The 16,529-nt window shown below is 41.7% G+C and overlaps 1 protein-coding gene across 50 annotated transcripts in view; it reads left to right on the top strand.

Annotated features, from left to right (window-relative positions):
• The window catches only part of LOC135697439 (modifier of mdg4-like), a 130,665-nt gene that overhangs the window by 16,036 nt on the left and 98,100 nt on the right, over positions 1-16,529 (top strand). The window contains exons 5-6 of one of the 50 annotated variants that reach the window (XM_065217127.1): positions 14,097-14,444; positions 14,510-14,634. The exons of 33 other annotated variants lie outside the window; for them this stretch is intronic. In XM_065217127.1, coding sequence (XP_065073199.1) covers positions 14,097-14,444; positions 14,510-14,619 — 458 coding nt within the window. In that variant the 3' untranslated portion in view covers positions 14,620-14,634. Of the gene's footprint in view, positions 1-5,304; positions 5,901-6,024; positions 6,280-6,348; positions 6,486-6,610; positions 6,913-6,998; positions 7,381-7,477; positions 7,948-8,117; positions 8,471-8,660; positions 8,999-9,189; positions 9,504-9,694; positions 9,798-10,997; positions 11,230-11,360; positions 11,689-12,022; positions 12,328-13,109; positions 13,410-13,534; positions 14,001-14,096; positions 14,445-14,509; positions 14,635-14,771; positions 15,080-15,189; positions 15,516-16,529 lie in introns of those variants that run through there. 16 more of the 50 variants (XM_065217149.1, XM_065217133.1, XM_065217154.1 and 13 more) reach the window with 16 other exon arrangements.

Genomic DNA, 16,529 nt, shown 5'->3' with positions numbered 1-16,529 from the left:
GATAAAATGAACATATAACCAAATATATTATATTAACAATATGATCCACTCTTTCGCTTAGCCTGGCGAGCCGAATTTTGAGCGATGAAAGCACCTCTGTGGCCAAAAAGGCTACCAATGTATTTGTTTATCGTCACGAGGGGTAAACCAAATAACAATTTGTTTAATATTTCAAATGAATGTATTTCAGCATTTTATTTTATTTGTTGACAACAGTGACATGTCAGACAAATTTTAAAGTAATATACACAATGTAATTAATGAAAATAATTTGACTCTTACTTTTTTAATAAGTGCTAGGCATGAATTGATCATATTGTTAATATGATATATTTGATATAACGAAATCAAGGCAAAATAGTTAAATTCAGTTCCAAATCTACAGCTACTCTATTCGAAGAGTATTTTAAGCTGTTTAAAACATCCTAGAGTAATCAGTTTGATCTGTTAAATCTAGACCTACAATTGAAATAGGCGGAACAACCAAACGTAAACAATGGCTTTAAACGCAAATTCCTCGATAATCAAAGCACATCCAAACAACATAACACCATCATCTGATAGAGCAAACTTCCTTTATCGAATGGCATTGTTAGTTTACGTGGGAGTGTTTTGATTCTCGAGAATTTTGTGTTTAAAGCCATTGTTTACGTTTGGTTGTTCCGCCTATTTCAATTGTTGGTCTAGAAATGTATCGAAATGTAAAAACTAATGCACACGCTCGATTCTTAATGTGATGCTAATGTCCGCTCGCAGTGCATAAGCTTTTCCGAGGTGAAATATCAAAATTCTTTGAAGTCTCTGTCCATTTGTTTCGTTAATTTTTGACGTATTACTGAGGGGATTTATCTATAATTTTCAAGGGTGACCGAACATTAGCCATGCATGCGTTAGGAGTTGTTCATTAACTACGTTTAGGGGGGGGGGGGGGGTAATTATCCACGGCCCATACAAATTTTAAAAATTGTGTATGGAAAATTGTCTACTTGTGCCAAGAATCCCAAAAAAACTGTCTACGTAGTTAATGAACAGTCCCTTAGTCATATGGATGTTTGCCATACGTACGATTTCCATAATAGACGATAGCCATAACAGACGTTAGCCATAATTTTGTTGTATTGGATTTTTTAATCCAATTGCAATGCAGTACCCTTTATATGTATTTTGTCAATAAACCCGAAAATGTGTTGCCAAAACCAAACGGTTTTATTTTGATTTTTTTTATGATTCCGATGATTTTGGACTACCGAAAAGTAGAGAGAGTCATCTTCATTTGGCTAAGACTTTAATAATGCTACTTTTTTTTAAAAAAATGTGATCGCTAATCGAACGGCTTTGTGGTTTTGTTGCCAACATCGAACAATGCCAAATTCGAACGGGTGCTGTAATCACAAATATTTTTTTCTCTTAAAAAAAAATGCAATGGAAATCATTTCTTGCTTTGTTTTGACTGGACTCCTTCTTTATACTATAAGTTGTTCTTTAACGGATAAATGCTTTTAAAAATTCTATCATAACATACTCATAAATTACATATGTTGAGCTGTTCTTTGACGGATAAAAGCTTTTGAAAATTCTCAAAAGTAGCATCCCTCTTGAAGTTGATTCCTTCTTTACAGCATTTATGTTATTTGCATATACGTTTATACTTATTTGCACAGCATTTATGTCATTCGCATATACAGCATTATGTTACATGTTATTTAAAAAATTTCATTCATGGAAAATTCAATTGAAACATTTAAGAGATGAACTAGCCTATGGCTAAAAATCTCTCTAATAAAAAAAAAAAAAAAATTGAAGCATTCACAAATTTCACAAATTAATTTTCTCTTTAAGCTGACTCCTTCTTTATATAATGAGCAGTTCTTTGAAAAATAAAATAGTTTTAAAAATTCAATAGGGTAGAGCGCTACTTCGTCGTAATCGCCCATTTCCGTTCTATCAATCAGAAAATATCAATAATATCAATGATTTCACCATGCACAAATCACTAATAGGTTTGTTCCGATGCGTTAGTTCATTAGCTACAACATAAATCCTATTAGTGCGCATTGTATGAATATTTACGCTCATTGTTCTCAAAACAAAAGAAGCGCTCCTAGCGAATCCCCTTTTTCTACATTCATTCCGTACGACGAAGAAAATCTAATGGCGTTTCAATGCGTTTGGACGGAATTGAAACTCGTAGGACGAATTTAGAATCAAGAAGCAGTATTATATTTTAAACAATATCTCAATAATTTGTGACTCTTTAATCAAATCGTATGGAAAGGTGAATAAATTAAGAAATAATCTAATATTCCACTTGTTGTTTAAACTCGTTCAGAAAAGAGAGGTAAAGCCGCGGGTTGTGCTTAGTAGTAGGACGGAAATTAGATCAAAAACTCTAACAATAATCAGATTTTTTTTTTCTTGGAGTTGAGTCCTTCTTTATAGCTTTATAACTATCACAAAACTGATAAAAATTTTGCATTAAAAAATAAACTTTTTTAAGTTTGGTTTGTTACAATTTTCTGGTATTTTGTTTTGATAAAATAAATACTACTTCGCATTTCAAGCTTATTGCGTGCTCTCAACTTAGTGTTCTAGATGCAAGTTATGTTGCTTGTCTTTGTTTACATCCTCTCAACACCGCTCACAAATTGGAGCCTTTTTTCCACTGGAAAAATGAGAACTCGTTCGTGACTTTCTCATTATTTGTTTAAAATTGCTTGATTGAGCCAATATTTTGTAAAGTTCGGAATAAGCTTTAAAATGGTTATCAAGTCAAACGATCGAATATGCTGCTTTCCCTCAGACCCGTGTACTAGGGGAAATGTATGTAAGTCAGCCTAAGTGACCCCTAATTTGGGCCCATACATAAATTCAGCAATCGACTAAATTTTCAATAGCAACCAAAAATATCCATTAGTACCGTCCCAATGACGCGTTCATCTAGACACAATTCAGTGCCAACATTTCAAAGGGACGTAATTGCATTTGTAAACAATGGTTATAGTCGTCGATTTCTCGCGAATGAAAGCTCACTCATAAAAATGAATGACACCAGCAGGTAGAGAAATGTTTCCTGTACCAGGGGCACATTGCGCATCTCGAGACGAAAGACATTTTGCACGAACGCTTGTATGAATAAATTTGGAAGCCATCAGTAAAAATAACATTCCGTTTGGTGCTAAACTGCGCTAGAATAAGAAAGACTAAATGCGGGTTGTGAATAGGCCGGAAATGGGGTAGTTAACCCTACTATACTCCGCTTCACTCAGATAAAAAAAAACAACTGCTGCAATATGGGTCTACGCCTTGCCCCGTAGGCTTATAGAATAGGCGGATAGAATTTCGATCTATCATAAAGCGGAACCAATTCAACGTTGATTATTTTTTCCTCGCCAATCGAACGCAAATTACCGGCATCATCGGATACGGGAAACATTCGCCAACCCAAAGATGTTGTTAGTTTGCCTTGAGTCACGAGAAAATGGTTTCCGAAGTTTTGTCCGCAATAGCTGATGTGCTCTTTTCTGTTGTTGGTCGAGATTTGCTCGATTGGTTCCGCGCTATTTGACAGCTCAATTGGTTCCCGAGATTCTATCCGACTATGAATATAACAGGGCTGGAAGTTAGTCACTTTTGAGTGATTTGGTCGCTTTTTTTTTTTTTTAGCTGATCTCAAACGTCACTATTTTCGTCTGAAAGTCACTGAAATCATTTTTTTGGTCACTGAAGTTCCTTTTTTTTTTTTGACGAATGCAATATAAATTTTAGCAATCAAATTTATTTTTGGTATTGCTAACACATCGTAATGTAAGAATACGTTCAATTCATTAAACTATTCCCATGATTTTTATTGTACTGCATTTTATTGTTTGAATGTAGAGGTTAGTTCGAATTTTGGAGATCGTAATAAACGTAATTTTGGAAAAGGTTTTTATCGAATTAAATAGCATTAATAATAAAGCATGGAATTCAAGGTGGCAAATCAATCGATAAAACCAGTAACTAACCGGGAATCGAAATTGGCCGAGAACATCCAGGAAATAATCGGCACTTATGTTGCAATATGTATGTATGTATGTATATTGACCGAATTCTATTAACTATATGTGCTTCTTCTCTCTGCTTTATGTACTTAGTTCTATTTGCGAATGTAAGTTGATTTTTAATGTTCAGAGGTGACACACTTACCTCCAGAATAGAAAATCTAAAAAAAAACTCTTAGTTTCAGATACTTTCTAGTCTCATAATATGTATATTCGAAGTCCTGAGGTGGTTTTACCGATCAAACTTATAATGGGGTCCGACTCATGCGATGCGAGTCAAATTTTACCTTTTTGAGAGTTTGCTTAGACCAGGATCATAATTATTTTGACAGCATGACATCGTAGCAACTGTCCGAAGTTTCAAAATGTAAATGCTATTTACCAAATCCTGTATCTTGAATTCCTGTACCTCAATCCCCCTTATTCTGCGAGTCACGTGACTCTCTGTCACCGGTGAGGTGACAATTGTCACCTCGTGTGAGGTGACTCTCCATGTAAATCAAATGGAGAGTCACCTCACACGAGGTGACTATTGTTACCTCACCGGTGAGAGAGAGTCACGTGACTCGCAGAATAAGGGGGAATGTATCATCTTCTGAATTAGAGCAATTCCACGCCAAATGATGAATCTGAAAAACGCGACCTTAAGGTGCACAATATACCCAAATTACTTCTGGTAGGGGGCTCTAACCCTGTGCCTGAGGAAGCTACTACGTCATTTATGCATGTTTTAAGGGGTTGTAGGCAAACGAGCAGAATCGGTTTAGATCAGTCAAACTTTTGAATGATAATCAAATGTAAACCTCCATGCGACAGGTAGTTCAATAATCACATCCACCCTTCAAGGGGGCAGGTGGTCCTATGTCGTTAGTATCACAAGCTAATTCGTATTCCATGCCCAATATGGTCATGGTCACTGCTCAGGTAGGTATAATTTATTTCCAGCGAACCATTTTCCTTCTTCTCCAGCATGAGTATCACCAGAAGTTGTACAAACCTTAATAAATGAAAAGATGATCCCTGATTTTCGAAAAAAGTAATCATTTGCTTCGGTAATTGAATCAATATGAAATAGCTGTGTAAACTTGTATGCTTTAGACGTAACTGCAATGTAATACCCAAAGAAACGATAATAAATGGTTAAACTGCAAACATGTGATGATTAGTTTTTCACCGAAAGAAAATTCCACTGCTCCAGGTTACAAACTCACTACGAACTGACTACCCGTTTACGCACTTCTGACTGAGAATTCCTCCTTCGTAGGCACTGACGAGAGTATTCTACAAGATCCGCCTGTTCCTAGCTATAGTCTGAGTAAACATGTCCCAATGGAAGGGACTTCCTTGGAAAACTCAGCATCCATAGCCAGCAGTAGTCTGTGTGGCAGTACCAATAAAGGCACAATCAAATTTATTCGAAGTCAGAAAAAGAATGCCCAACTCGTCTACAAGGGTTACCTGTACAATCGAAAGTTGACTCAACTGAATGGCAATACCACGTGGCGTTGCATAGAGGTGTCGAAATTGCGATGCAAAGCGATCTGCGTTACCAAAAAGAACAAGCTAATACGTGCCAAACGGCAGCATATTCACGAGAACCACAACAGTAAGATCAAAAACAGGCCACTCTACGCCTATCCGGAAGATTTGGATGAGTACATGGATATCTACTCGAGGGATCCGATTTCGGCCTCACAGAAGCTCGATGTCATCGATGACGGGATCGATTATAAGCTTGTCGTTCAAGAGGTAGACGAGTCTGGTCAGATTAGCGAAATAATCGAAACCAACACCAACCAAACGCTCGGCGGTGCGGCTGAAGCGTTCTATGCGTCATCAAAGTGAATCTAGTACTACTGCTAAGCTTAAATGTTGAAAATAAACGTTGGAAAGTATGCACAGGTGGATTTAATCTAGTTTAGAGAACATTATGTAAACCTGTAAGGAAGGGAATATTGATGATGGTGAAACCTCTCCATTTCAGACGACCTAGTCAGTGTGAGCAAAGTGTTCAGAGATGAAGAATGCGTTGCATCAGCGGATCGAGTTTACACTTTTCTGACCAGTCGCAAGGGTGGCATCCACTTGGTGCACGATAATTTCGTTTACCGTTCGAATCTGCGACGGTCCGGTCGTAACAAGGACATCATCTACTGGGAGTGCATTCACAATCGGGCGGAAAAATGCCGAGGACGGGTGAAAAGCGTCGGTGATCTTCTGTACATATCGAACTGGAATAGTATGTCATGATATCTATCCAGCCTACTAATCTACTAATTGGTTCTTTTGTTCGTCTCCTCCCTCCTAGTGCAACACAATCATGATCCCGATACGGTTAAGGTGGCAACTGCAATGGCTTCCGGGCATTTATCCTACAGGACATTCTCTTCCTTAGGGACGACGGGTTATCCGACTATTACGATACTGTGATTCGGTATAGATTATTGAAAATAAAAATGCATTTTTCGTGTACTAAATATTGTTTTCTGTGCATTAGTTAATAGTTTTTTTTTGTTTGTTCAGAGCATTTGAACACCATTTACTAGCTATGGACATTTTGTTTCTTCTAGACTTCAAGACTGACTATACGGTCGTACAGTTCGTACGCAGTAGGAAGGGAAAACCTCTGTTGCTGTACAAAGGTCACCAGTATACGCTGAATCGCAGGCGCAAACAACTGGGCTACTGGGAATGTGTCCACAGACGATCGAAGCGCAAAAGTTGTCCGTCGCGCATAACCACCGAGAATGTGCAGATTAAGCGGGTTAAGGGTGAACACGACCATTCGACTCCGGAGATGATCGAATACCTGGTTGACGAGTGCAGTGCATTTCTGAAACACGAACCACGCGAATAAATCTTAAACAGTATGAAATTGGTTTCTTTGTTGGATGAATTGTGTAGATAGTCAAGGGTGTCGCAATTGTTTTAATGGAATGCTTTATTTCATCTTTATAGTGACTTTTGACCGGGTGGAAAAACAAACATTAGTCAAAGAAGAAGAAGAAGACGACGACGAAGAACCAAACAAGCTGCTTTTTGTGCGCAGTCGTTGGGGACGTAAACTGCTGATCTATGAACGGTATGCCTTCTTCTCGAACAAACGAGTGAAAACGACGAATACCACCTACTGGCGGTGTACCTACTCGAGCAATCGCAAAGGCCCGAACCGTTGCACGGTCCGGTGCATTACACGCGACAATCAGGTTATTAACTTCCACGGTCATCATAACCATCCGGAGGAAATGGCCAAACTGCACGGAAGGCGCCTCTATGATGAGTACAGTGTGTATGATCCGTGAGAATATATTGAAATTGAATAAAACGAATGGAAATTGAACGGTTGTCTTTCACTGCAGTACTAGATTAGTGTGAACATATTGTAGAACAAAATGGGTGCTAATGATTATTCATGTTTCCTTTTGTGTCCCTTAAAGGAGTTTACTCGCAGGAGCTGAAGTTCATCAAAAGCCCCTGGTCGACACCGTGCCTTGTGATTAACGAGTTCCTGTACAACTGCCATAGTACTAGAGGGAACAAAGTGTACTGGCGATGTCACAACTACTCTCGCAAAAAGAAAGAAGAACGATGTCGCGCACGATGCGTGATCGTCGATGGAAGGCTTAGCGCTCTAACGGGCACGCTGCACAATCATGCTGCACACACGGAGAAAATCGCCAAAATCAGTCGTCGAAACAATATGGTCGACGACGTACTAGATGCCGCCAAAGCGGAATCACCACCCATTATGGGCAGCACAAGTGGTTTCTATGGTTCCGGCCTACTGTCTGGTTCCTCTACACTGGTCGACTCTGGTTCTCCAGATATCGGCCTGATCAAGATCGACGTACTGCCTAAACTGGAGGACTACGGTCTTTCAGTCGAACTGTAAACGTAAATTTAAAAGCATGAAAATTTTTACCTCTGAACCGCAATAATAATAATAAAACAAAAAATATGAATGTTCGTAAAGCAATACTTAAACAAATGTGTGTTTTTTTTCCCTTGATTTCCTGTGAATGTTTAACTTCAGTGTGCTTTACTGATTGGTGTTCTATCTTTCCAATGTATTTGTAGATTTTAGTTACCTAACGACGGACTACCGCATCTTTATCAGAAGTCAACGCGGTGCTCCACTACTGACGCTGGACAATTTCGTCTACCGATGCGAACGGGTCCGAAAGACACGTTCCTATTGGTTATGCATTCGCTACAAAAGCTCCAAGTGCAATGGCCGTGTCATATGCCAGGGAAACAAGATCATCAAACGGACTCATCACTGCCACGCGAATGACCAGCGGCGCATCAGTTCGTCGATTCTGGAGCAAACGGATCTATCCAGCATTAATCTGGAAGAGTGGTACAAACAGACCTTGGTTTACAAGAAGCCGAGTCTTCTGTATAAGCGAAAATAAAAACGATCCCCGCTGTAGACGTTCAAACACGTGTCTGCATACGTTTATTGTCCAAAATCCATGCCATTGAAATTTCGGATGCTTGCCGGTAAATCTTTGTTTCTTTAGAAAGGCAACTGTCCGGAATTAGAACCAGAACGGTATTCTAATACTGCACCTACAAGCAGACCGACTTTGCAACTAATTGATGGTTTTCTCTCCGTAGCATACATAACGACGACGACGGCATCTAGTACTTCAGCAACCGGGCACGAAGGCGTCCAGAGCGTTTACTATCGGAATGATCTCCGGGATCAGCTGTACCCGGAAGCGGTACAGTACATTCGAAGCCGCCGGGGCCATCCGTTGTTGGTCTTCCGTGGGTACAAGTTCCGCCGGAACGGAGGCTGCAAGGAGAAGGGCTACTGGCGGTGCGCGTCGTTTTGCAAGTGCCCTGGCCGGGTCACCACGGTGGACGGAATCATTGTCAAGTATCACGTGCACAATCACGATCCTCCATTTTTCAAAGACTCGGACGAATTGTTTTGAGATGGGTGGGGGAGCTCCCCTGGGGATACAGTATTCTTCGTTGCAATCAAACTCTGTACCAGATCTGTGGTGAATTGTAGAATAAAATTGAGCTAGAAATTGTTCACTTACGACCATATTTTTGACTTGGACATTTTTTAAATGTAGCACGTCTGTCTAAGTCTAAGTTCGGCTAAGTAAGTTCTCCGCGTCATCTCTCATTATAGGTTACATGCAGCATGAAGTGCAGCTATGCGACAGACAGGTTTACCTCGCCAGTGACATCGCCAACAGCTGGCTGGCGAGCGCAAAAATAAGCTTTTGTCGCAGTCAACGCGGAAGACCTTTGCTGATTTTTCTTGGCTACCGGTTTCGTCGGGAAATGGTAAAGCAACACAGAACCTACTGGCGGTGCATGGTGGAGAAATGTTCGGGGAGGGTGATTACCATGCTCCCGGATGACCGGATAGTGCGCTATCGGGTGCACAATCACGATCCGACGTCGTCCAATTACGAGATGAACTAGTCGTACACATCAGCCGAAATAAAGTCCTAAAATTGACAGCTCGTGTTTCACTCCGCTTCGCCAATGAAGCCAACAAACAATAGAGGAAGAGTAGCACTAGAGTACAGAACTGTCAAGCTTAGTTCTATTGTTTTCAGCACCAACCCATGGCGTACTAGAACATGGTCACTAACCGAATATAACTTGTTTTGTTTTGTTTTTTGAAGCATCCGGACTGGATTTCATCTTCAGCCAACGTGGACATCCGCTGCTGGTGGTGGATAACTATTTATACCGGAAGAACCGGAGCAACTACTGGCGCTGCATTCGGTAAGAGGAAGTGCTTTGGCCGCCTTGTTCTTCTATAACGCTTGGGTCACGTTTGGCATAATAGGTTAACATAGACTCGCAAAATCAAGAGCAGTAAAACTCGCAAGAACCAACAATCAATACGAAACTAACGATTTTAAATTGGCTCACCACTTTAGTAGCCTATTGGTCCCAAGCAAACGATTAACGTACCCTATTCTAGTTGAAATTCTATTACTACACTATGTTTGTTTTGATTCGCTATGAAAGTTTGACAGATAACATCAGGGGTGTGTGGATTCATGCAGAACATGCAGGGGTGAGTGAAATAGCTTGGGACTGCTTGGGACCGTTGTTCTGGTACTGAGTGAGCCAAAAATAATAATGATTTTCTTCGGGACCCAGTGGTCTTAGAGTTACCTCTATGCAAGAACTGTTCATGTTTTTAAAAGAAGGGAAAATGTTTTTCTGTTTTATTCAAAATGGTATGCCAAATGACGAATAGGAAAAACTCGATTTGCATAAAACTTTTCATATTTGTGTGTTAAAGGGCAATCATTCACATTTTGTTTAAGTCGGCCATTTTGAATCTTGTATTTTTTTTTCAAAATGACGTCTTTGTCATTTTTCAATTAATGACAAAGAGACAAAGACAACGTTGTAGAGAAATATAAAGTCATTCTGGGAAAAATATACACATTTTTTTGTAATTTTAAGCAAAACATCCAAAAAAATGTGAAACTCAAATATTTCGAAAATTACAATTTTTACAAAAATAATTCTTATAATTTTTTTTTTGAAAAAAAAGCAAATGCATTTTTCATCAGTTTTTTTTTTTAAACATAAAGATCAAAGAGAATTTTGTAAATTTTTTTTTACTCAAAATTCTAAAATAAAATTACTGTGTATATTTTTCCCTGAAAGATTTTACTTTTCTCAAAAACTTTGTCTCAGACGTCATTTGATCAGACGTCACGTTTTCAAGCTATAAATGACAAAGACACCATTTTGAATGACAAAGACCTTATTTTGAAAAATGTCAGACGCCATTTTGAAAATTTTACAAGATCCAAAATTGGCGAATTTTTGCAAAAATGTGAACAATTATGCAAAGTTTCATGCAAATCGGAGACGGTCGGTCGAATCAATAATTCTTATGTTTTTGCTATTTGGTCTGGAACTGGTCCCTTCCCTAACCTACCCCTAAAAACCTCATTGCAGATGTACCAAATTCAAGTGCCGCAGCCGACTGATTGTGAAACCCGGTGCCAAGCCCGTCCGCATCGAGGACCACTCGCACGGGCCGGAAACGGAGAAAATCAGCTGGGGTCGGACGGTGCTGGAGAACGTTAAGGCACAGGAACAGGGCAACTTGGTTTTCCGGATGCGTCAGCCACATTGCAAAGTAGACTATGTGATTGGGTCGGAAAAGGAATAAAATGGTTAAACTTGTTCTAGTACTGCGTCGTTTGATTTTTCTTCTTTTTTCTAACCTTCTTATTTATCAGAAGAGAGATGGTGGTAGGGAAAAAAAAGTGAGGTTAGCGCGGACAAACATTTTCACCGGTTATTTTCCCATTTCAGTTACAGCCATTCCGTATTGTCCACCGCCGCTGGGCGATCGGAACCCTACCCCGAAGGTGTGGTATTCGTACCCACTGTGCTACGTGATGAACCGGCGTGGCACGATGAACCTGCACTTCCGGGGCTACATCTACATCCAGAAGAAGCGGCACAACCGGACGATGAACTGGATTTGCAACAAAAGCAATACGACACAAATGAGCTGCAAAGCCAGGGTCTCCACGGAGGGCAACAACAAGATCCGGTTCGGGGTCCACTGGCACAATCATGGGGCTGTGGACATGAATGAACTGTTGTAAAATAAAAAGAAATAATGGGTACGAAGCTGTTCCCCTGCTTTACGAGTGACCTAGGTTTAAGTTGTTCTAGTAGTACCATAGGCTAACACTAAGACCAGGGGGTTCCGAATCTTTTGGCTCAGGAAGTACCAGACCTTCGGTCCCAAGCTAATTGAAGCAACCCCTCGAAACGTATGAAAATCCACGAACCGCGAATCAAAACAAACGTAAACTTTGACAGATTCTAGCACGTGAATGGGGTACGCTTATAGATGTACTTGGGACCAATGGGCTAGTCAAGTAATGAGCCAATTTATAATCGTTAGTTTCGTGTAGGCGGAAGCGATCCAAGTGTAACAGATTGTACATTTGTTTTGTTTGCAGAATCCGATCTAGTACTGCCGGGGATCTACGCAGGCATATGGTACAAAGTGAAGCTGGAATTCATCGAGAATCGTCGCGGTGGGTTCAGTTTGAAGCACCAGGGATACCTTTTCACCACGGAGCGACGGTACAACAACACGGTCAACTGGGTGTGCAACAAGAGCAGCAGTACTGCTTTGCGCTGTCCAGCTCGGTGCATCACGCAGGGTAACCACTTGATCAAGTTCAGCAAGCGAAGGCACAACCACGGCACCGTTTGCGATGTGAAAGAAAATGCTTCAGTGGAATAAATGACTCAACTAAAAGAAGTTGTCTTTGCTTGTAGTACTAGAATAGCTGACATTAGCAAAGACACGTTTACTAATTGATGTTCCTGGATTATTTTTCAGGGCGATCCCGAGGGTTCCAGTACGACGCACAGTTCGATTTGATGTGCAACCGGAAAGGTGGAGTAAATCTGTGCTACCAGGGTTACATCTACCGGAAGAAGACGCAGTTTGCCAACACTTTGAACTGGGTGTGCGCGAATCCGAACTACAATCGGTTTATCGGGTACCAAGGAGCACAGATAGGAATGTGCGCAGCCCGTTGCGTTACCAACAATGAAGGTGGCATCAAACTGAGCAAAAAGGCGCACAATCATCCTCCAATGTTACAGTTCAACGACGCAAGAGGCACCGATATCGTGAACAGTGTGGAATATACACTCCAGTAGCAAAACTAGTGTTGAGTTCTCGAATTTAGTTTTAGTATTCGTGGCGGTGCTGCTGATTCTCAAATTCAATTTGAGGAAATGGGCAACGAAGCTTCTACCAGACATCAACCCGACAGTAGGTTGACATCGGTTACCTCACAGTCCATTTGAAAATTAGCAGCACTGGACAAGTGGTCGTCGCGATCCACTTGGGCGGTTGGCTGGTAGGGAAATCAAATCTGACGGCCGCCCCACATCTGTACAGCTGTAAACCCAAATAAAATGTTGAAATCCCCGAATGTTTGTCCCTTCAAGTCCTTTCATATTGTACATCGTCTCCAGTGTTGCCAGTAAAACAACCCAAAAAACTAACCGATCATCCTTATCTTCCAGAAACTTTTGCTCAGCTGACGACCGGTTGCTGGCTGACGAGGCCCTACGAAATCGTACAGAACCAGAAGGGCGGTAAGAACCTGGTGTTCTTCAAGTACGTATACCGAAAGGAGGCCACCTTTAAAACGTCCATCAACTGGGTTTGCAACCGGAACTCAACCGGACGCTGCCAAGCTCGGTTGGTGCAAAAAACCGACACCGGAGAGGTCAAACTGGGAAAGCACGACCACAACCATCCTCCACCGGCGGCGACACATCCCCTGGGAAGTCGAAAAAGTAGTGGATGACGACAATAAAAGCCTTTTTTTATCGATGTTTACCGATGCAATTTCCTAATTAGTTGAGAAAATCTAGTACTACACTTAGTGTTAGGAAGTGGTGACAGCGTAGTAATTTTTCGTCTACCGTTTCATTTTTCCGTACAGAACAGGATCCAGAACCGGAACCGGAAAGCATAGCGATCTTTACCACAACGATGCGGGGTAAGGAGCAGCTCCTTTACCTGGGCCAGCCGTTTGTCTTCGAGAAGCTGGTGGTGACTCAAAATGCACAGCCCAAGAAAATTTGGCGTTGCAATCAGTGGTGGAATCAAAAGTGCCGAGCCCGGGTCTACACTCTTGGCAACGTGATCACCCCACTGAATCGATACCACACCCATTCGGACATCGTGAAGCGGAAGCGGCGGGTCACGAAGAAGAAACTGCCTTCGGTTGTGTTTACCACCTCTAGGGGCGATAGCAGTGGTCCTGGCAAATCCGACCCGGAACAAATCACCCAATATGTGGTCAACGTCGACCTTGTGCCGGCGGATAGTGCCAATTGTGGCGATCAGAAAAAGCTGGAACTGACCGATTATTAGATTGAGCAAAGAATAAATGTTTTAATAACCTAGATACCCATTCCCCATTTTCCTAATGTGCATCAAGTACCTAGTTCTAATACAGCAACAGCATTCAACTGAGAGACTCTGTTCTGTATCTGTTTCAGGAACAAGGTCACCTCAAACCAGTGACGATCGGTCGAAGGTTCAAATCCTGTCCTCAATTCAGATGCATCCTCCGAACCCGACGGAACCGACGACGGCACGGCGGAAGGTCCTGAGAAGAACTGCTACCAAAGCTCCACCCAGCAAGGTTCCTCTGCACAGCGGTAGCGACATCTACATATCGACGAAAGACCTCGTCAATATTTACACGCCAAAACCGGCACTGTATACGGCCCGGTTGGCAGACGTCCTATTCGGCAGAGACACGCTGATGAATGCCTGTGTAAATCGCACACGGAACACGGCCGACCTGGTGCCACTGGATGAGAGCAAACTTCGCTCGATGATAGGTGAGGATATCCGGCGCAGTACTAGAATATAAATTGACTAACAATTGCTTTTCTTTTCTTTGCAGTGCATGTTGTGCACGTATTCAAGAAACAGAACATCGAAATATCGGAACCACTTGTGTTGGGCTATCTGCGTAACCGGCTGTGCTACCTTCAGAGTTCAAAGAAGTACTAGAATTGATATATGTCTTTGTATTACGGTGAAATAAAACCTCAAGAGTTGCAGTTTTCCAACCATTTGTGTGTGCGTTTCTGGCGATGTAGTCGAAGTGTGCAGATAGCGACAAAACACGGAACGGATTGCTAACTGCTTTCATCTACTTACAGGAACAGACTTCCACTTTGAGCTGTCATCGACGGGAGCCCGGCAGGTGGTGTACAAGGGCTACATATATCACAAGAATACCTCCTTCGGCCAGTCCACCTACTGGCGGTGTGCATATGCCGCCCGGCTCAAGTGTAAGGCCACCATTGTGACGGACGAGACTCAACTGCTGCGGGTCAAGAACCCTTCCCACAACCATGTTCCCATGAAGCGACTCCTGTACGGCATGGGCATCAACCAGAAACGGAAACTGAAAAATCGAAAACTGTTTGAAAGTTTCCGGAAGAGTGAATAAAGGCAATCTGCGGATGAAGTGATGAATATTGTTCTTGTTTGATTTGTAGCTTTGTGCCAGGGTGATCCGGCATCTCAGCATCAGTGGATAATGACTCATTGGTGGTATTTCCGTTCTTTCCTTAGCCATTTTTATCGCCGTCAGCACCCGGCAACAGCTGCTGAAACTTCGCAACAAGATCTACCGAAAAACGCAGGGACGAGCGTATCGTAGCTATTTCTCCTGCATCGAGTACAACTGTCCGGGCCAAGTGATGTTCCTGGAGCTGAAAGGGGGCCAAATCAAAATCATGGCGGAGCACAATCCCGACTGCACTTGCGATTACTACAAGAATCGACCTGCCGAGTTAATGGACCAGCTCAACCAGGCAGAACTGACGCGACTGGAGGAATCGCTCCTGTCCAATGGTTTCAATGACACATTGTCGGAAATATAATGTTTGTTTGCAGTACAAAGTTGAATTGTTGAGTTTTACTTGTTTTAAGGGGGGGGGGAGGGGTATCGGCTGGTAACAAGACAATAGAAATCTAACACTTCAAATTTTGCAGGTGGACTATCGCACTATCGGAAGACGAGTTCGGGAAACAGCCAGTGGCGATAGGTATACATTTAGTCTGTTAAAATACCAATGGATTCATTAACATTCTAGTACCTCTTTTTTCAGATTTCCGGTTTCTTCTTCAATTAGGTGGTTTACAATAAAGGAAAAACGTTCGCCACTAGGCCACCGGGCCCCTTGATATCACAAAAACCAGTAGTGATCCAGTGGCAATCACTGCGGTGGCCTCAATGAAGCCAAGGACGACTATCACGTGAAATAGTACATCGGTTCCGATTCCGATTGGATGAATTTGATCATGATTTCTGGGCAGCTCACGAAAGCAGTCCCCCCTATAGTAGCCAAACATTGAGACATGGAAATGTATTCACTGTGTTCTAGTAGGTGAGCAGTTCCACGCCAAATTACGAATCGGAAAAACTCGACGTTCTTCGATTTGCATGAAACTTTGCATAATTCCGGAGTCCTTTTTGAATAGGTCATATGTCCATTAATCGATAAAAAGTCGATTAACTTTATTCGCTTTCTGTATACAATCACAAGTTCACAGATTGTAGGTAGGGTAAGTGAGCCACTTATGGCATCTGTGCTCCAGTTTTTGATCCTATGGGAAGTGGATGGTTTGTGAATTGTTTCTTGTGTTCATAGGATAATAATTGGCCTATTCTGCGCGGCGTGGTGACGAAATGAAAATGTATTCGAATAGGTATCCTAACAAGACGATAAAATGATAATCAGTCGTCTTGCAAACATCGAGGACGTATTCCATCGACGTTTGCTGACCTCTGACTCAGTGATGACAATGCAGAAACAGTTTCCTCAAACCGATAAAGAGCAATTTCCAGGACCCGTGCAAATGCTGTTGTAATAATCGACATTGCAAGAGAACAGGTAGTTGTAAGAATT

This window comes from Ochlerotatus camptorhynchus, unplaced genomic scaffold (genome assembly GCF_037179485.1).
Source record: "Ochlerotatus camptorhynchus isolate MF236.1 unplaced genomic scaffold, CSIRO-AGI_Acam_v1.1 ptg000070l, whole genome shotgun sequence".
Lineage (NCBI taxonomy): Eukaryota > Metazoa > Arthropoda > Insecta > Diptera > Culicidae > Ochlerotatus > Ochlerotatus camptorhynchus.
This window is presented reverse-complemented; position numbering and strand designations above follow the sequence as displayed.